At 39.0% G+C, this 20,938-nt stretch overlaps 1 protein-coding gene across 3 annotated transcripts in view; it reads left to right on the forward strand.

The window, feature by feature from the left end:
* The window catches only part of opcml (opioid binding protein/cell adhesion molecule-like), a 445,347-nt gene extending 427,882 nt beyond the window's left edge, over window positions 1-17,465 (forward strand). For all 3 annotated transcript variants that reach the window (XM_026181472.2, XM_026181471.2, XM_080307427.1), the window contains 4 exons: window positions 1,460-1,597; window positions 1,755-1,875; window positions 11,053-11,204; window positions 11,510-17,465. In XM_026181472.2, the coding sequence (XP_026037257.1) occupies window positions 1,460-1,597; window positions 1,755-1,875; window positions 11,053-11,204; window positions 11,510-11,610 (512 nt within the window). In that variant the 3' untranslated portion in view covers window positions 11,611-17,465. The remainder of the gene's footprint in view (window positions 1-1,459; window positions 1,598-1,754; window positions 1,876-11,052; window positions 11,205-11,509) is intronic.
* Window positions 17,466-20,938: the final 3,473 nt, after the last annotated feature.

The raw sequence follows: 20,938 nt of genomic DNA on the forward strand, positions 1-20,938 counted from the left end.
ATCACATAGAATACCTAAGCTTTTTCCCGCATAGAGAAATATGTGATGCAAAAGGGGATAAGGACTGGTATTTATGCAGAGCTTTTTTTTAATTCTCCTTGAATTCCCAAAGAACTCTACAGCGCACAAACATTTTATTCTATGCAAACAGTGCTGGAATTTCCTTAGCAAGAATCACAGGAAAATCATCAGCATTTCAGCAATTTTAACCATTTATGTTAATTAGAGTCATATTTCCTTGAATTTATAGTTTGCATGAAAATGGAAAACATAGATTACATAATTAATTACACAAATCAAGAACTGAGTTCACATTTGTAGTTACCCTCCAATGGGTGGCACTTGTTTTCCATCTTTCCATCATTGAGATCTCAGATAGTTCTAACTAGTAACTCAACAGCATTTTGTCACTAATCTACATAGTTACAGTTGATGAAAATGTTAATTACCTGAGTTCGCAGTTCCCTGGTTTCATGCAAGAAGCTGATTATCCCTAGCCCTCAACCTTTTTACTGAATCCCCTGCCAGCTGCAGCAGTGTCTGCAGCTGAGGATTAAAAAAACATAATGGCATTATGCTAATGTTGTGATATTGCTAGATTGACATTTCTACTGATTGGGATTAGTGCTCCTATCCATTTTCCCACCCACACAGCAGTGGCTTAAAGTCTCTCTCTCTGCCATGAAAACATGCTTTTAACATTGTTGGTGTCAGGGGTAATTTATGGTGTTCCTCAAGTGGGCTTGTTTCAGTGCAATTAGTGTATTTTCTTTGTGTATTGAGTGCATGCCCTGAGCTGTCTGCCATCTGGAGATGTTTGAGAGAAAAAGAGGGCTTTCCTGTTTCTGGGTTCTTTTTTCTTTAATTAAGTTTTTTAACAAGGATAATCACAAGTTTGTTCAATCTGTTAAGTTGCAACAGACCATTTGAAAATTTACCATTATCCTATAATATCTTTTCAAAACATGATGCAAACATTAGTTTCTGCAACTGGATTACCATATTACTATGTCATATTTGCATTATTAACTGATTATCTGAACTGGTAATCTTGGCTGTGTTGCATTGGGTCAGTCATCTTGTTTACATATTTAGAGAAAAACATATACATATACAAAAACATATACATACCTATAACCTCGAGCGTGGCTCAAGAGTTGGGAGTTCGCCTTGTAATCGGAAGGTTGCCGGTTCAAGCCCCGGCTTGGACAGTCTTGGTCGTTGTGTCCTTGGGCAAGATACTTCACCCGTTGCCTACTGGTGGTGGTCAGAGGGGCGACTTGCCCTCGGCTGCTGCCTACCAAAGCTGTTTAACTTTTTTGGTCAGGTCCACAGCGGCAGACTGGTTTTTTTCTTCTGAAATGAGTACAGGATCATATGTCATAGAGCTAATCGAATTTAATTGAAACATTAACTCATGCACTGTTTTTTTTCTTTTGCTTTGTTTCTTTCTCTACAGGCACCCATAAATTTGTGACAGAGGGGGAGCACCTGATGCTCACAGCCATCACCAAAGAACAGTCGGGATCTTATGAATGCATTGCATCTAATGACATCTCAAGCCCGGATGTCAGGACAGTGCAAGTCACCGTCAACTGTAAGGGCCAGGCTATCACACTCAGGCTATATAGGACATCAAAGGGTGGGAGGGTGCAGAGTTAAACTAACACTGAGTGAGGACAGTTGAGGGCACAATTTCAATTTGAAGAAACAGTCATATGAAAACATATGACTGGTATTTCTTTGTTTTCCAGATCCTCCCTTCATTTCTAAAGCGAGGAGTACAGGCACTTCAGTTGGACAAAAAGGAATTCTGCAATGTGAAGCCTCTGCTGTCCCAAGGGCAGATTTTGAGTGGTACAAAGAAGACCGCAGGCATGTTTCTTCCCTGAGCTCTATGATTTCGACATGCTCTGAATTGTTTGACCTCAGTATTACAGGCTTACAAACACACGTGTTCTGCTGTACGCTGTGGTCTTAATTCATTCGACATGATCTTTGCTGAAAGTAATGATGTTCACTCATATCACTGTTTAAAATCATGTTTTTGAGATAAGATAACTTGTGCCCTGCATTCTTCTATCAGTGGACTACATCAAAATGTAATCACACTATTAGAAAAAACAGTTAGTTAGATAATTTGCAAAAAGTCATGGATACCAAAGGAAAATTATTTGGGGTGGCTGTAGCTCAGGTGGCAGAGCAAGTCAGGCACTAATCAGAAGGTCAGTGGTTCAATCCTAGGCTGCCTCCTAGCTGCATGCCAAATATCCTTGGGCAAGATACTAAATACTAGTGGTCAGAGGCCCTGGTGGCACCAGTGTCCGGCAGCCTCGCCTCTGTCAGTGCGCCCCAGGGCAGTTGTGGCTACAATGTAGCTTGTCATCACCAGTGTGTGAATGGGTGGATGACTGAATGTAGTGTAAAGCACTTTGGGGTCCTTAGGGACTAAGTAAAACGCTATACAAATGCAAGCCATTTACCATTTATTTGTTTCTCTATAATTAGTTTATGTCAGTAGGGTGCTGGGCTCAAATGTTTAGATAATAATCTAATATAAAGTAGCTTTTTCCAACTGATGACTTGAAACTGGAAATACATTTATGAGAAGAGTAAATACAAACAATGGCTATGGTGACTGTTAAATGGTCCCTGAAAGTGACAGCAGCATTTCCTGTCCCTATAAGATGAAATAAGTACAGGGAGTGCAGAATTATTAGGCAAGTTGTATTTTTGAGGAATAATTGTATTATTGAACAACAACCATGTTCTCAATGAACCCAAAAAACTCATTAATATCAAAGCTGAATGTTTTTGGAAGTAATTTTTAGTTTGTGTTTAGTTTTAGCTATTTTAGGGGGATATCTGTGTGTGCAGGTGACTATTACTGTGCATAATTATTAGGCAACTTAACAAAAAACAAATATATACCCAGTTCAATTATTTATTTTTACCAGTGAAACCAATATAACATCTCCACATTCACAAATATACATTTCTGACATTCAAAAACAAAACAAAAACAAATCAGCGACCAATATAGCCACCTTTCTTTGCAAGGACACTCAAAAGCCTGCCATCCATGGATTCTGTCAGTGTTTTGATCTGTTCACCATCAACATTGTGTGCAGCAGCAACCACAGCCTCCCAGACACTGTTCAGAGAGGTGTACTGTTTTCCCTCCTTGTAAATCTCACATTTGATGATGGACCACAGGTTCTCAATGGGGTTCAGATCAGGTGAACAAGGAGGCCATGTCATTAGTTTTTCTTCTTTTATACCCTTTCTTGCCAGCCACGCTGTGGAGTACTTGGATGCGTGTGATGGAGCATTGTCCTGCATGAAAATCATGTTTTTCTTGAAGGATGCAGACTTCTTCCTGTACCACTGCTTGAAGAAGGTGTCTTCCAGAAACTGGCAGTAGGACTGGGAGTTGAGCTTGACTCCATCCTCAACCCGAAAAGGCCCCACAAGCTCATCTTTGATGATACCAGCCCAAACCAGTACTCCACCTCCACCTTGCTGGCGTCTGAGTCGGACTGGAGCTCTCTGCCCTTTACCAATCCAGCCACGGGCCCATCCATCTGGCCCATCAAGACTCACTCTTATTTCATCAGTCCATAAAACCTTAGAAAAATCAGTCTTGAGATATTTCTTGGCCCAGTCTTGACGTTTCAGCTTGTGTGTCTTGTTCAGTGGTGGTCGTCTTTCAGCCTTTCTTACCTTGGCCATGTCTCTGAGTATTGCACACCTTGTGCTTTTGGGCACTCCAGTGATGTTGCAGCTATGAAATATGGCCAAACTGGTGGCAAGTGGCATCTTGGCAGCTGCACGCTTGACTTTTCTCAGTTCATGGGCAATTATTTTGCGCCTTGGTTTTTCCACACGCTTCTTGCGACCCTGTTGACTATTTTGAATGAAACGCTTGATTGTTCGATGATCACGCTTCAGAAGCTTTGCAATTTTGAGACTGCTGCATCCCTCTGCAAGATATCTCACTATTTTTGACTTTTCTGAGCCTGTCAAGTCCTTCTTTTGACCCATTTTGCCAAAGGGAAAGGAAGTTGCCTAATAATTATGCACACCTGATATAGGGTGTTGATGTCATTAGACCACACCCCTTCTCATTACAGAGATGCACATCACCTAATATGCTTAATTGGTAGTAGGCTTTCGAGCCTATACAGCTTGGAGTAAGACAACATGCATGAAGAGGGTGATGTGGACAAAATACTCATTTGCCTAATAATTCTGCACTCCCTGTAGTGATAGAGAGGAGTGATAAAATAAATGTAAAAAAACAGCGAAACTGTAGAAAAGAAACAGGAAATGAAATGTGGGAAATGGAAGGCGGGCTTTTAAACAAATACATCCTGTCACGGCTGCAGCGGCAGATGTGTGAAGTTATAAGAGATGGACCCAAGTGCAGGCACTGGCATTACTGTGAGTGAGCTTTATTTTCAAACGGTGATAATACAAACAGAAGCAGACATGGCAAAGAAAGAAAATAAGAAAGACCTAAACCAGGAAAACTAACTAAATAAACCTGAAACCATGAAACGTTGTTAGAACATGTGGGATGACACACAGAATGATACGCAGACGGACGAGAACGAGCAAAGGTGAGCACACACTATGGCTGTATCCCAATTCAGGGTCTGCAGCCCTGGAGGACGCAGCCTTCACTGTCTACTTGGGCTGCGTCCTTGAAGGCCGAGAAGGCCGGAAATATGAGGCTTGTGAAATCGAAAGGTCTATCCTCTGTCATGATACCCGCTGCAAACATTTCATACAGCATTGTTTCACAGAAATGAAGAAAAGAAATAGAGAGTTCATTTGTTTGTTTGTTTTTACATGACGTTTGTTTGATTTGAATATTTGAGGCTGAGACCACGGAACTGTAACAATATGAATGTTGTGCTTCTTTTCGGTACTGACCAGCAATGTTCCCTCTAAGCTGCGCGCGTGCGCAATTGCGCACTGCTGGCACGGTCTCTGCGCACAGAAAATCTGTGTTGCGCACATAAAAAACCATCAAACCTGAATTGAATTTAAAATGAAAACTTTAACAATTCTGTTTTGCAGTGTTAGTCAGTAAGTGACTGGCTGCTCCCGTATGGGATTAGAACGATGCCACCTTATCCCATAGTCCAGTCAATAATGCGATTCACATTCGTATATACGCAGCTAATCAATGTCAATGACAGGCTATGACAGCGTCCGTATGTGCCGACACCAGTGTTTTAGCTAGCAAAGCGGCGTGGCTGATGTGGAGTGAAGCCACGTTAATGACAACATGTACAATTATTGGAGATGTGAGCAGGACAGACGGAACAATTGACAGAAAAAGTGTGGACTTTATACCAGTTTTTAAATTGTGTTGATAGGCCACGTAAAATCTGAGTTATGATAAAAATATATGCAATGCAATTTTCTTCCTGAATACTATCGTTGTTTATATTTACTGCGGGAAGAAACGGTAAAAACTGTGTTTTATCAGGAAAATGCTCAAAAGCACTCTCCGCCTGTGAGCAAAAACAACACCAAAAAAAACCCCACCCTTTCCTATTGGTCGAAAAATGTACCATGTCGACCAATCAAAGAATGATATGGCAACATGGCATTTAGTTGTTTAGGGCAGTCAGCTTCTCTCCACCCCAGGGAAAAGGGTAACACTACCTGGGTCTGGGTGCAGTTTCCCCCTCCAGGGGCAAGGGTACCTAGACCTGGGGCTTAGAGTACGCTTGGGGAGTGTGATTGCGTGTACAGTGTCTCTTTATGTCTGTCTCCACGTTGGTTGAGTGTTGAGTAATTGCATATGAGAGCATGAGGGTGGGAATGGATGTTTGTATCTGTGTGTGCCTGTTTGTCTGTGTCTATATGTCAGGTCGGGTATCAGATGCCACCTCTCTAGGGACATCTCAGGCCCTCCAAGGTATGGAGGCCTATCTCCCCCTACCACTCCCCCTGCCGGTGGCAGACGCCCTCATACATCAGTTCATTGGTGGCTCTTTGTGTCCGGGGATGGGCATCCAGGTACACACCGGCTCACTCCTGGTGGCTGCTTGTCGGGGCCTGGAGCCTGGGGCTCGCTCGGGCCACTTCGGGGGTGGGGTGCCCTCGGCCTCTCGGCCTGGGGCTCGGTCACTCTCTCCCAGTCTGTGGTCTGGGAGAGAGTCCTGTAACTCTCTGTCTGCAAAATACAGTATATAATGACCTATGTTGAGCAATTAATTATATGGTTACTTTTTTGAAGAACTAACTATATAATTAACTGAATTATGCAAACAACAACATTTTTTGGAGCCGTTTAACTAAAAATGCAGCCAAGGCGTTTTTTAAAATAAACATTTCAAACTATTTACAGAACAATCAGCTGTTCTGCATCAAATCTGATGCCACACAAATTATTTGTGCCACTTCAAAAAATAATTTCTGTCCACTATGAGATAAAGGAGAACACCAGCCTAATACCTGCAGGCCTGACAGCAGGAAATGTATCACTCCTGTAACACCTGTAACATTCAGCCATCGCCTCATTGTTCTGACACACACAACAAAACTATTGACTACACTACACACTAACTACAAAAGATTTGCACTAAACGTCTCAAATCTCTCACATCTCAAAACACAGCTGTCACTCCTAAAACTTCCCCCCGTTTCTTAACCCTTTAAGACCTACCGTAGAACCAAGTCCACCAGAGCTTACTTTATATTTTTACATGCTGTAGTGCCATTTTTGGGAGCATTTCAAGTTGCTATACATCAATACAACTGTTATAGCCCATATTTTAATAATATGTATGCATTAAGTCCATAGTAACTACATTAATTGCAAAAATGTGCAATAAACTACAAAAAAATTGAAAATCGTTTTTGTTTTTTTTACATATATTTCTACTCGGAGAAATTTAAGAGGCTTACCCCTCAAAACTTTAAATACAAAAAAGTTGCAAAAAAAAAAGTTTACAACAACAGGAAATTTATTTTGAGTGTCTTCATAGTTTTATTTTTGAGATACGGCAATTTTTATATACTGTAGGAAAAATGAAAAACAATCATATGATGCAAATTTGCAAAGAAAACAGCATGTGCATCAAAATAAACTATTTCCAGCAGTGCAATTCGAGTTGTAAGCCTCCCAGAAACTATTCAGAAAAGCATAAAGTCAAACATGACTTATAAAAATACCAGTATAGGCTTTTAAGGCCTACAAGTAAAAAATTACATTTTCTGCGAAAATGACATCACTTCCGGTTTCGGACAGGAAATGGCGGACATGTGATCGTTAGCGCTGACCTCTGTTTCAATGTGGGAAGTGTTACAAATAACTGATCGGATCGGCAAATTGTGTTTAAGTGTACAACTTACATCTTATGTAAGTAAAGAAAAAATTACTGCGCTAACTTACGCAGCTCCGGTTCTACAGGGATTTAAAAATAATTATGCAAACAGAGAGTGCCCACTCTGACCGGCTTTAAAGGGCTAACAACTAAATGCCATCATTTTGTGATTGGTCGACATGGTACATTTTTCGACCAATAGGAAAGGTGGGAGTGTTTTTGGTTTTGTTTTTGCTGACAGGCAGAGAGTGCTTTTGAGCATTTTCCTTATAAAACGCAGTTTTTACCGTTTCTTCCCGCAGTAAATATAAACAATGATAGTATTCAGGAAGAAAACCAAACATTGCATATATTTTTATCATAACTCAGATTTTACGTGGCCTATCAACACAATTTAAAAACTGGTATAAAGTCCACACTTTTTCCATCAATTGTTCCGTCTGTCCTGCTCACATCTCCAATGGTTGTACATGTTGCCATTAATGTGGCTTCACTCCACATCAGCCACGCCGCTTTGCTAGCTAAAACACCGGTGTCGGCACATAAGGACGCTGTCATAGCCTGTCAACGACGTTGATTAGCTGCGTATATACGAATGTGAATCGCATCACTGGCTGGACTGTGGGATAAGGTGGCATCGTTCTAATCCCATTCGGGAGCAGCCAATCACTTACTAACACTGCAAAACAGAATTGTTAAAGTTTTGATTTCAATTTAGGTTAGATTTTTTTCTGCGCAACACAGATTTTCTGTGCGCAGAGACCGTGCCAGCAGTGCGCAATTGTGCACGCGAGCAGCTTAGAGGGAACATTGAATATGGCCAATATTAAAGTTATTTTTATAATAATCATTATTAGTTATTACAGCAGTGAACTTGAACTCTGTGTCAAATACTGAGCTTCATTCAAGATTCAAGTTTCAGTTATTTATATTTCCTATCACCTTAAAAAATCAAAGTGTCTTTGACAGTGTATATATAGATGTATTATATATAAGAGACAAATATTGTTCTTTTAATATGTTGGTATTACTAAATCTGTCTGAATGCTTATATATATATTTTAAAAAAAATTTCCCCACTTACCCCTGTGGGCGGTCAATCCTTCAAGCTCGGGTCCTCTACCGGAGGCCTGGGAGCTTGGGGCTCCTGCGCAATATCTTAGCTGTTCCTAGGACTGCGCTCTTCTGGACAGAGATCTCCGCTGTTGTTCCCGGGATCTGCTGGAGCCACTCGCCTAGCTTGGGAGTCACCGCACCTAGTGCTCCGATTACCACTGGGACCACCGTCACCTTCACCCTCCACATCTTCTCGAGCTCTTCTCTGAGCCCTTGGTATTTCTCGAGCTTCTCGTGTTCCTTCTTCCTGATGTTGCTGTCATTCGGAACCGCTACATCGATCACTACGGCCGTCTTCTCATGTTTGTCTACCACCACTATGGTTAGCCACCGCCATTTTGTCCGTCTGTATCTGGAAGTCCCACAGGATCTTAGCTCGGTCATTCTCCATCACCCTTGGGGGCATCTCCCATTTTGACCCCGGGACTTCCAGGTTATACTCGGCACAGATGTTTCTGTATACTATGCCGGCCACTTGGTTATGGCGTTCCATGTATGCCTTGCCTGCTAGCATCTTGCACCCTGCTGTTATGTGCTGGATTGTCTCAGGGGCATCTTTACACAGCCTGCACCTGGGGTCTTGCCTGGTGTGATAGACCCCAGCCTCTATGGATCTTGTACTCAGAGCTTGTTCTTGTGCTGCCATGATTAGTGCCTCTGTGCTGTCTTTCAGTCCAGCGTTGTCCAGCCACTGGTAGGATTTCTGGATATCAGCCACCTCCTCTATCTGCCGGTGGTACATACCGTGCAGGGGCCTGTCCTTCCATGATGGTTCCTTGCCTTCCCCCACTTTTATATGTGCGTGTGTATATATATATGGGTGTGTGTGTATGTATATATGTATATATATATATGTACATATATATATACATGTATATATGTATATATATATATATATATATATATATATATATATATATATATATGTATATATGTATATATATGTATATATATATATATATATATATATATATATATATATATATATGTGTGTGTGTATATATATATGTGTGTGTGTATATATATATGTGTGTGTGTATATATATATATGTGTGTGTGTATATATATATATGTGTGTGTGTATATATACATATATATGTACATATATATATATATATATATGTATGTACATATATATATTCTGGGATATGTTGGGCCACAAAGGATACACTGATCCATCGTTCAAATCCGGGGAAATAAAGGACATATTTGTCGGTCACATCTTGAGCAGCCTTCGAATTGGGACAGCCTTCGTCGCATCGCTGTGACGTAATCGGCCTTAAAATGCAGCCTTTAAGGCTGCAGACCCTGAATTGGGATACAGCCTATATATGCACAGAGGTAAACAAGGAAATGGCAGACAGGCAGGGAACACATCTGACACTAATCAGATGAGACGAGACTGGGAGGAAGCAAAACAGAATACACTGACATAGGACATGGACTTTCAAAGTAAAACAGGAAACACACAACAGACCTGAAACGTGGGACAGAAAGGCACAGAATAAAGGCTGTATCCCAATTCAGGGTCTGCAGCCTTAAAGTACGCAGCCTTAACGGTCCTCAAGGGTCACGTACTCAAAGACTGCTCAGGCCGGAAGTGCGAGGCTTGTGAAATGAGACGGTCTAGCCTCCGTCACGCTGCCCAGGTTGCCTAGCAACCATGATACTAACAGCTGGAAACGTTTCATACAGCTTTGTTTGACAGAAATGAAGGAGAAAATCTTTTGTTCATTTGTTTGTGTGTTTCTACATGAGCTTTGATCATTCTCTGTAAGATTAAGGTCAGCTATTGAACGGCGTATATTTTAAAGTAAAGGCTTTAAAACCAAGTTAGTACAAACGTCACTAATGTCACATAACTTTGCCGACATGTGGCCAACAGTAATGTTTTAATGTTCTTCGTTATTAAACATTTGCACATAAATAAGTGACATAATATTCAGTACTCAAAGTTTACTCTTCAGTCGCCCCTCATCCGCCGTTTTTTTTTCCGGCAAAATTATCCACACCCACCGCCGCGCTATGCATTCTGGGATATGTTGGGCCACGAAGTCTACACCGCCACATCCTTAAAATTCAGGGAAATGAAGGACTGATTTGAGGGCCGCATTTCGAGCAGCCTTCGAATTGAGACAGCCTTCGTCGCGTCGCTGTGACGTAATCGGCCTTAAAATGCGGCCTTTAAGGCTGCAGACCCTGAATTGGGATACAGCCTAGACATAACACGGAACACAGGGGAGGCACATAAACAAAACCTAATGTGGCTAGTAATCATGATATACTAATGAACTAGGGTGCTAGAAATACTGAAAACCAAAATCAAGAGACTAGCAGTAAAAATATGATGAAATCAAAGATTAAACAATAGTACAAACTCAAAACACGGACCGTGGCACATCCACAGTTACTGCAGTAGCTGCAGGTATTCAGGAGAGCATGAGAACAGGAACATTCAGAGCGTTTTGCTTTGTATCTAAAAAACATTTCCCTAAGTTTTAATCAAGCATATTTTATGAGTGCATTTGCAAAAGTTACAAATAAACACATTCTCTCAGAGATTTCAAAACTGCTTTTCTCTTTCTTATAGGCTCCTCAATGGACTAAACGGGGTAAAGATAGAGAATCAAGGGAAACAGTCTATGCTTATCTTTTTCAATGTCTCAGAAGAAGACTATGGGAACTACACTTGTGTTGCTATGAACACCATGGGAATCACTAATGCCAGTATAATACTCTATGGTAAGAAAAATATGTTTCTGTTATGTTGTTCACTTCAGTGAATTAAAGAAAAAAGAAAAAAGTTTTGTTTTTGTCAGCGACCACTTTTTCCATATTAGCAGCTACACATAAAAAAGCCATTCTGAAAGTCACCCACTGTATGTTATTCATTGAATTACCTTTTATTTCCACCGATTGCCAGTTTCCATGGTAATTCCAGCACCAAACCGCATGAACATTTAACTTCTAACTAATGATAGTCAATACTAGAGCACTGATCTGAATAACCCTTATGATGAATCACATTTTGCATTATTCTCTTGCAGGTCCTGGTGCAATGCATGACGTGAACGGGGCTGCTGCGCTATCACATTGCTTTGTATGCCTCCTGCTTACTATAACCTCAGTCTACCTTCTCAAGTTCTAATGTGAAATGCTACCACCTTGGAGCTTCTCTCAGAATTGAAAACCAAGAACAGACTTTTAGTCCAGTAAGAAGAATGGAAACCCAAGATTGCCAGTGGTCCACCCTATTTTTTTTCTTTTTCTCTGTTGTTTTTCTTTCCTTTTTCTGGCTTTGCATCAGAGTCTGTTCTCTGTTGGCTTGTCAAGAGTGAGAAGCATCAACCTGCAGAAGCAAAGATTTTAAATAATGCACTAATTTGATGATGGTAGAACTTCTGAGTTCGTGTCTCCCCCAACCTTTTTATATGTGAACATGGAAAAAAAAATACATGTAACTGTTGATAGTTGACTGTTTATTGCCCAATTCTGAAGTGTACATTCAGATTATTATTATTATTATTATCGTGTCATGTCCTGTTCAATATCTGTACAATAACATTAAGCTTTTTTAGGTAAATGATAAAAAGGGAAAAATGCAATGTGATTGTTGAATTTTACTGTATTTTTACAGTTGTATGCAAAACAGAATAACTGATACTTCATTATAAACAGTTCAGAACAATAAATTATACACCATGATTTCTCAGGCAAAGTCCTACACATAGTGCATCCAAATTTATATTTTCATTGTAGTGTGTGTAAAAATTGTACAAATGTGTACAGACAATACCTGCACTGTTGTTTATCAAAATGCATATGCTTATCCAATGGCATTTTTGAACTACCCAATAAGAGTGCCATAGCAGCTTCATGACATATTCATACTAACACACTGAAAGCTGATTTTCAGACTCACTTTAGTGAAGTATGATTTAGGAGTGAGAAATTGGTTGTTGTGCTGCTTTGTTCTCTGCAGACAGAAACAGAAAAACCCAGAGTTCAGTGTGCTGATGGCATCATTAGAGTGTCCAACCTGATTCACAAAGTGCTGTGGCTAATTTGAAAAGCTGCACTCGTTACATGATATTAACCCACCTTCCACACTGTTTTTATGATCATTATTATTTAATTTTCTAAAGTTATGGTTAAAATACGGTGGCCCTGAGAGGCCAAACGGACTGCAACTTCAGAAAACACTTGCAAAAAGAAAAATGCTGCAAAAAGAAAAAAGCTGCAAAAGCACACACAACACAATGGAAATGTTTCTGGGGAGACAATAACCGGTACGCAGCCTTAACGGTCCTCAAGGGCCGCGTACTCAAAGACTGCTGAGGCCGGAAGTGCGAGGCTTGTAGGCTCGTGAAATGGGACAGTCTAGCCTCCGTCGCACTGCCCAGGTTGCCTAGCAACCATGATACTAACAGCTGGAAATGTTTCATACAGCTTTGTTTGACAGAAATGAAGGAGAACATATTTTGTACATTTGTTTCTACATGAGCTTTGTGTGATTTGATAAGTATCTGAGGCTGAGACCACAGGACTGTAAAACATGATTTTTGGGCTTCATTTCTGTACTGAACAGTCATTTAAGATTAGCTAGTAAATAACAATTAGCTAATGTTGTTCATGAGACTAAAGTCATCTCACTTTGGTAATGTAAATATAATATGGCCAATATTATATTAATCGTTATTAGTTATTACAGCAGTGAACATGAACTCTGTGCCAAACACTGAGCTTCAGTAAAGATTCAAGTTGCATTTATTTATATTTCCTGTCACCTTAAATCTTCACTTAAAGACAAGTATCTTTGACAGTGTATCTATAGATGTATTATATATAAGAGACAAATATTGTTCTTTTAATATGTTAGCATTACTAAATTTGGCTCAATGCTTATATATGTGTGGAAAAAGCAAATGTACGAGCTGTGATAACTGTTTCTGATAGAATGAAGGGTAGGCTGATATATTAAATATTTCTTTATTGGGTGAGAAAATCAGACCATGTCATAACTGCTTTAAGTCATACAGAATAGATATCAGCGCCTTAAACAGGCTGAATATGATGTATAGATCAACTTAGAATATATAAAGCATATAAACAATTACAGCAATATGATGCAACAAACACAGCAGTACTACTAATCCAAAATACTCAAAGCTTCATAGAACTGAAACAAACATTTATTTTTAGCTCCATTCTGCTGCTGACACATACTTTAGGTTTCTGAACATTAAACTTGTTGCTGCCTTTCATAGTGTGTAACCTGAAGGCCCTGAGTACTTTCTCCCACACTGAAAACACTGGAATGATAAAATTATTTGAAAATTACCTAATAAGACTGATTCAGGACAGACAATTAGTTATAACTTTCCTAGCAGTCCTTCACAAACAGGGAACAGTCTGTCTATTTTCTCCATCTGTCAGCTGCTGCTGGATCTTCCTCCTCCTCTTCCTCACACACTGCTGAGTTTGTCCTGTTGGATCATCAGGGGTGCAAAGCCTCACAGATGATGTGCAGCAGTGGGTCCCTCAGTCTGTCCTCACCCTGGACACTTGCAGTTGTCACACATGGAAATCAAATGTGTGATAAGCTGCAGTAGTCAAACACAAGTGTAACTTATAAATACATGTTCATACTTTTATTACACAATCAGAGAGAAAGAAAAAGAGAGAGAGTGCAGGACAGACGGACAGGTGACAGTCTCAGGTGTATACACTGCTACAAAAAAAGCACAAGAGAAGGAGGATTTAGTGTTTGTGTTATTACAAGTGCTAAACAAGAAGAGTTCCCAGATGGTACAGTGGACACATGTGTGACTCCTGTGATTAAAGCATCTTTCTTTCAGCGTAACGAGTGAACCGTCAGCTCGTTCAAACACACATTAAAGTCCGTGCCGTGATATTCAGGACTGCAAACCAAGCAGCATTCACTGACTTTCAGCTTGTTGTGTTTGTGGATATATGACTGACTTTAATTATCCACAAAATCATTAGATTCTCTGTAAGATTAAGGTCAACTATCGAACGGCGTATAAAGTAAAAGCTTTAAAACAAAGTAAACGCTGAAAGTACAAACATCGCTAATGTCACATAACTTTGCCGGCATGTGGCCAACAGTAATGTTTTAATGTTCTTCGTTATTAAACATTTGCACATAAATAAGTGACATAATATTCAGAACTTACTTTTGAAAGTTTACTCTTTGGCCGCTCCGCTTCCATTTCTTTCAAGTGTCTCCCAGTCCCAGTGTACTTGTTAGCATGTTTTGGTTCGTGCAACTGGTCCGTCCGGTTATTGTCTCCCCAGAAACATTTCCGTTGTGTTGTGTGTGCTTTTGCAGCGTTTTTCTTTTTGCAGCATTTTCCTTTTTGCAGCATTTTTCTTTTTGCAAGTGTTTTCTGAAGTTGCAGTCCGTTTGGCCTCTCAGGGCCACCGTATTAAAAGCTTCAGATTATATAAAATAATTTAATAGTAAGATATTTAAAAGATGCAGGTAGCCATTATACCATTTTAGTCCCCCTTATTTTTTTTAGTCGCAAGAATCAAATAAAAATGTCACTGAGACCTTTTGTTTTCTCACTACACCAACAAGAGGTTCAATCTGGCTTCCGATTCAAAATAATACTCTACAAAAAATATGTATTTAAGAGCCATTTTAAATAATTAAACCGCCTTTTAAATGCTTCTGCAATGTTTGTCACTTTTAGCTATGCATAATATAATCACATTCAGAAAAACAAGATAGTGAGTGTGAGAAAACATTGGCAGTGTTAGCACTAGCAGCATTCGTTGTAGTGCTGCTAGTGCTAGCAAATATTGTATTACATGTCTTTACTGACAGGGTAATAACTTTTTATATCAGACCTGGCTGGCTCTTGCACGGTTCTTGGGCTGCTTATTCAGTCCATTGGTTGTCTCTGACCTCCCCACATGAGGCTAATACAAAATTAGCATTCAAACGTAAAGAAGGATACATCATGCTTTTGTGAATTTTGTGGGAAATCACACAGCTGGACTCTACTGCACTATCCAGCTTGGTAAAAATTGTTTTTGCTTTTGCAGCTTTGCTAGAAAGGTTTCCAGTGTCTATCCCTGCTCTGCATCGGTACAGCTTTGCTGTAAATCCACTCTACATACAATGTAGTGTTTTAACAAAACATGTACAGAAAGTATTTATTTGAATTCAGGAATACAACAACCTGACTGATGCAACACAGGAATGGACACTGCTGTGAAAGCAACAAGTTTCAGAGGGATGGAGCAGTCAAGGCCATGTTTGTCATCTTCCACAAAATCGCAAAATACATAAAATCATTCTCTGATGGGGAGTTTATCATAGTGTTTGCTGATATGCCCTGAGAAAAATTAAGGATTTGTGAATGTGCCCCTCTCCAAGTGAATCCCAAAAGATAGATTAACCACATTATAGCAAAATCAGGATCTTCATTTGAAAAACAAAGCAGATATTGGACAAGACTCTGGCCAACAACTGTGATGTCCACAAGACAACCAAGTTCCTCTTCTTTATACACAGAATAACAAAACTGTGTCAGATTGCAGAGCAGCTGGCAGCAATGCTGCTGCTGAAAACTGATGGCCGTCCAAATCTGACAGGAAGAAATGACTTTTGACAACGGACTGACATGAACCCAGAACTGAAACTGGTATTTGTGCACTGTATCATTCACCAAGAGGTGTTGTGCAAGCCAATGCTAAAAAATTAACCATGTTGTTGATGTAACTAAAATAGTTAACTTCATCAGGGTGAAAAGCAATGAATCACGGACTTTAAGTCAGTATCACTGCTGTTTTTTTATTCTGCTCACAAAAACGAGAACTTTCCACACATACAAAGATATTCTCACATAATGCTGGTTTTCTTTTGCATGTGAACAAACATTATTTGTGATAAAGTTTAACAAAACTAGACATGGATAATCTGTCTGCTATCCTTTGCATTTCCATCTCATTTCAAAGCTGACACCAGTGCACCCGTTAAAGCCAATAATAAACTAAATTTGTCTCATAAAACAAGAAAAAAGACCTAAATAACTGCAAAAAACAACAACAAACAAATTAGCAACAGTACCTTGTTAAAAAATGCACATTTTGTTCCAAATTGCTTTTGGTAATGTTGAATAGTTTTACATTTGGGTTCAGTTCATTGGTGCGCAGCCCATCACAGCAGTCATAAATTCTCATGTGGCTGGTTGGGAAAATGAATTGTCCTCCCCTGTTCTATATCAAAGTTACATACATACAGTGTTATTTAGATATTTACATTACACTGTTTCTCATATTTATTGTGAAATATTGAAAAGCTGGATAAAATTCTTTTTAAAAATTGAAAGAACTTTTTTGTGCTTATCAGCCCACTGATCATGTAACACAAAAAGTCAGCTTGAATGAATGGTCTGTGTAGCTGCTATGAAGCTTTCTTCAGGTGTTGTGAATGTGTGCTTTTAACCTGGTTTGCCCTGAGATTAATGGCAGATGCTGATCTCAAGACTGCAGGAGTAATGATGTGATCTGTGGTTGGTGTATAAAAAGAGTTTTCTGTCAATTTCTGACAGAAAGTATACTTAGAGCACAAGTGACTGCTAATGTGACTTTTTTTTTTTAATGATCAAGTTCACTCCTGTGATAACCTATGAGTAACAAATGTGTTGATGACAAAGGGAAGAGATTCTGTATGTGGGAATGCTCTTTTTTTGTCACGTTCTGTGCTTGTGATGATGGTGAAACAGTCAGCTCTCACATGATGTGATTTTCCCTTTTTAGGGGTTTGCAAAAAAAAACAAAACAAAACAACGACAAAAAAAAAAAAAAAAAAAACACGGACAAGTGAGATACAGATGCCTGCAAAATTACAGTTTAGGGGTTGCTGTCACAATTTCTAACCTAGTTAGAACATGACCATGATAAATATTGATGTCAGTAAGCTTGAACCAGTTTGTTTAAAATCATTATTAAAAGATAACTAAAACAGGAGTCTACTTAAGATGTATTTTTGCATGACACAATGAAAACAGCACAGATTTGTTTTGTTTGTGCACCACATTATCAATACACTTACAGAAACAGCCACTTAAAACGGCCACCTGATCAGTGACAGCACTTTGATGGATCTATAGTGGAATCCTGACCGATTGCCGGCTGATGGGTGGCCGTAATGATATCCCCCATCTGTGACTTGGATGGTGCAACCCTGAGCCGTAAGCGACATCTATGAAAAACAGTGGTAATGTCTTGAGTATCCACCAGGGGTAGCAGTGTGGAGGTGCATTCATTTACAGACTTGCTACACCATATATTTAAAACCTCTTCAGTTTGTTCAGGAATTCAGCCTTTCTGTCAAAGATTTATAGAGACATATGTTTGCAGCAAATAAAATACAGGTTGTGCATGCCAGACAAGCCAGACATATTGATTGATTGATTGACTGGTAATTTATTTCAACATGTGAACAATATACAAGTACATTTAGAAAAGAAAATAGTACATTTAGAATGGAAAATATAAGATATATATATATAAAGTGATGCTTGCATTCTATGATTATTACTAACTTGTGTTTCTGCCAGATATATCTGGCACTTTGTTCTAAATATTTCTGATGATGAACCACAACGCTCTGGGACCATGCTTAAAACTATTGGTAATTCTTACCATTTACAAATAAACTAACAGTTATAGCGGTAACGGTCACAGTCATGCCTGCTTACTCAAGTTGTCTGCCGCTAATCTTAATATATCATGTTTGCAAATAATTAAATACTGTGGTTCAAAAACTTTACTCTGGGGAAGGGACACTCTAAATCCAACATCTGGTACATGTCCCGCAAATCAGTGTCCAATCTGCAGTATTTATTTATTTAGTTATAGGTGAAAACACTCCACATGCTTACAGGTAGGAGAGAATTAACAGTTTTTAGTGTTGAACCTGGTCTTAATGTATTCCAGGAATCATTACCAGTTGTTCAGTATTTACGGAACAATTTTCTTAAAAGTATTCTATAACAGTTTTCCCAAACGTAATGACACAGTTACCTTACGAACCTAGCAGGGCCTGTCCTGAAATTCCCCTGGTGTAGGTGTGCTCTTTCTCTCCTTTTTCAACCCGGACACTTTTCGTTACTTTCTCTCCCCTGGACCTCTTTAGGGGACCATATCAAGTTAAAATGAGAGATTTTTGCTTTTCGTCTTAGTGCTTGTTGTTCAGCATCCGTGCATATCGTCACCTTTTAAAATATAGAGAAATTATGGGTCACTCAAGACAATATAAAACACACACAATATAAAACTTTAAAGAAATCTAAGAAACAAAAAATCAAAGTATTAAGTTGGAACCTAACAGAAAAAAACAAAGGACAAGCTTATAATTCACACATGAGTACAACTCAGTAAACAATAGGCTAGGTGAAAAAATACCAGCTGACAGCTGGCTGACCTCTGGCTGAAAGCAACAATTTTGAGTGGCTGTATCTGTACTTAGTGCATAATTCTCTGAGCAATTTAAGGTTGCAGTTTAAAAATTGTCATTATTTACTACGTTTTTCACATTATACGATCACATTGATGATTGTATTGTTTACCTAGTTGATGATTTTCTGATCTTACTGGAGGTTGAGCATACATTTCTTACTGTTGTGGTATATATTTATCATATCATTTCATTGAGAGATTGCACAATTGTTCATAAACAGGTTAAATGAGAATTCCAAGGTACCAATCATTTGTTCTGACTTTTATGCTATGCACTACTGTCATTTGTTTATTGTTTGTCTTTTCTGGAGACTGAATATTGGTATTTGCCAAAATCCATATGGTTGTGTGCCAGTTTCAGATATTTACAAGTTGCCTTATTTGTTGCATAATATAAATTTTGTGCAGAAGGTCATCGGTGCCACATCTTGGAGTAAAACGATGTATCTGAAATTGCCCTAATATGAGTGTGTAGATAACTGATACTAGGCACTTTGTGTGTATGTAGCTTGTAGTGTTAAAGTACTTCGGGAAGATCTCTTTTTCTCTTTTGGGGGGATTACTGGTCATTTATGCAAAAACTTTCTTTTAAGCATAGTAAGCATTTCAATATTTTTAGCTATTTTTCTCTAGAGTTGAGTTGAGTTTTCTCTAGGTGAAGCCCAAGACAAAGTTAAAAGGTTACTGATATGTAAATAGCTAATATGCGTACAAATTTAATGTTCACCAGTATTGACCAAAGGTAGCTCCTGTTACACAGGCCAGTCTTGCAAGGCTCATTCTTTTAAAATCACTGTAGGTGACAACGGAAAGATGTAGTGTATTTCTTTTCTATCCAAAATTCTATCCAAAGGGGATAAAACTCCAGTAACTGGAGGAAGTGAACTACACACATTTTGGCTGGTAGACAACCTGCACTACAACCTGACCTACAGCCATCTCCTACTGTTGTTATATTCATCCTGCTACACTGGAAGACTGACTAGAAGATCTTCTGAAATAGTGGATAAAGGTTTCCAGATCACCAAAGAGCAGGTTTTATATTCAGTTTTGACACACCTTAGTTCATGACTTTCTCAAATTTTAAAAAGAATGACTAAAGAAGATGAAAGAGTGGCTGTGCAACTTTTTTGTCTTGAGGGGGGGGGCTATCTATCTTTATGGGATTTTAATGGGGGGAAGTGATCTGCATTATCGTGACTTGCTGTACCTGACTAGAACTGATGTTGCAGATAGGAAATAACAATTCTTGGCCGAGCTTAAAAATTTTAACAGGCAAGGTAATGGGGGGTTAACTGTTTGTGTTACTGGTGTGTGTTTTAAAGACACACCAGTATGATGAAGACCAGCACTACACCAATTACAACAGTATAACTTTATTATCTGAAAAGAATCAACCCTGTTTTGCCTTCTTTGTCTTATAATTAGACCCAAGTCAGGGAAGAAGAGATGGAGGTTTTATGGATACCCCTCATATTCAGTCCGTTAAAAAATACATCACTTAGCTTTGGGTTGAATATAGGTTTTATAAATATTCTCGTCAGGGCAGATTATCTCATTTAATACAAAAATACTAATACAGAACAACTATGATATTTCAGACAGAGACTCATTCTCATATTTCCCTTTTCTGAATCATCTGAATACATTTCTTTTAGGATTTCATAACCAGGTGCTCTCTAACCTCCATGATTAAACACACACACATAACTTTCTAATGTTTAGCATCAGGACATCTCAAAGTGATCTTGATCTCAACTACACCTTTTGCAAAAATAAAAATTGTCTTTAGAGGCTACCTTTGATACCCTCCAAATCCACATTCACTCTTTACATTTTATTTATTAATGATTTTTATGATTTATGTTTCAGGAACTCTACACCATAACTACATATGTGTTTGCCACAACTGACCAGAACAAAGAATGGAGACCCAATACGGAAAAAGTTCCATTGTTTTATCTGTTTCTTCATTCAAA

This window comes from Astatotilapia calliptera, chromosome 10 (genome assembly GCF_964374335.1).
Source record: "Astatotilapia calliptera chromosome 10, fAstCal68.1, whole genome shotgun sequence".
NCBI classification, from domain to species: Eukaryota; Metazoa; Chordata; class Actinopteri; order Cichliformes; family Cichlidae; genus Astatotilapia; species Astatotilapia calliptera.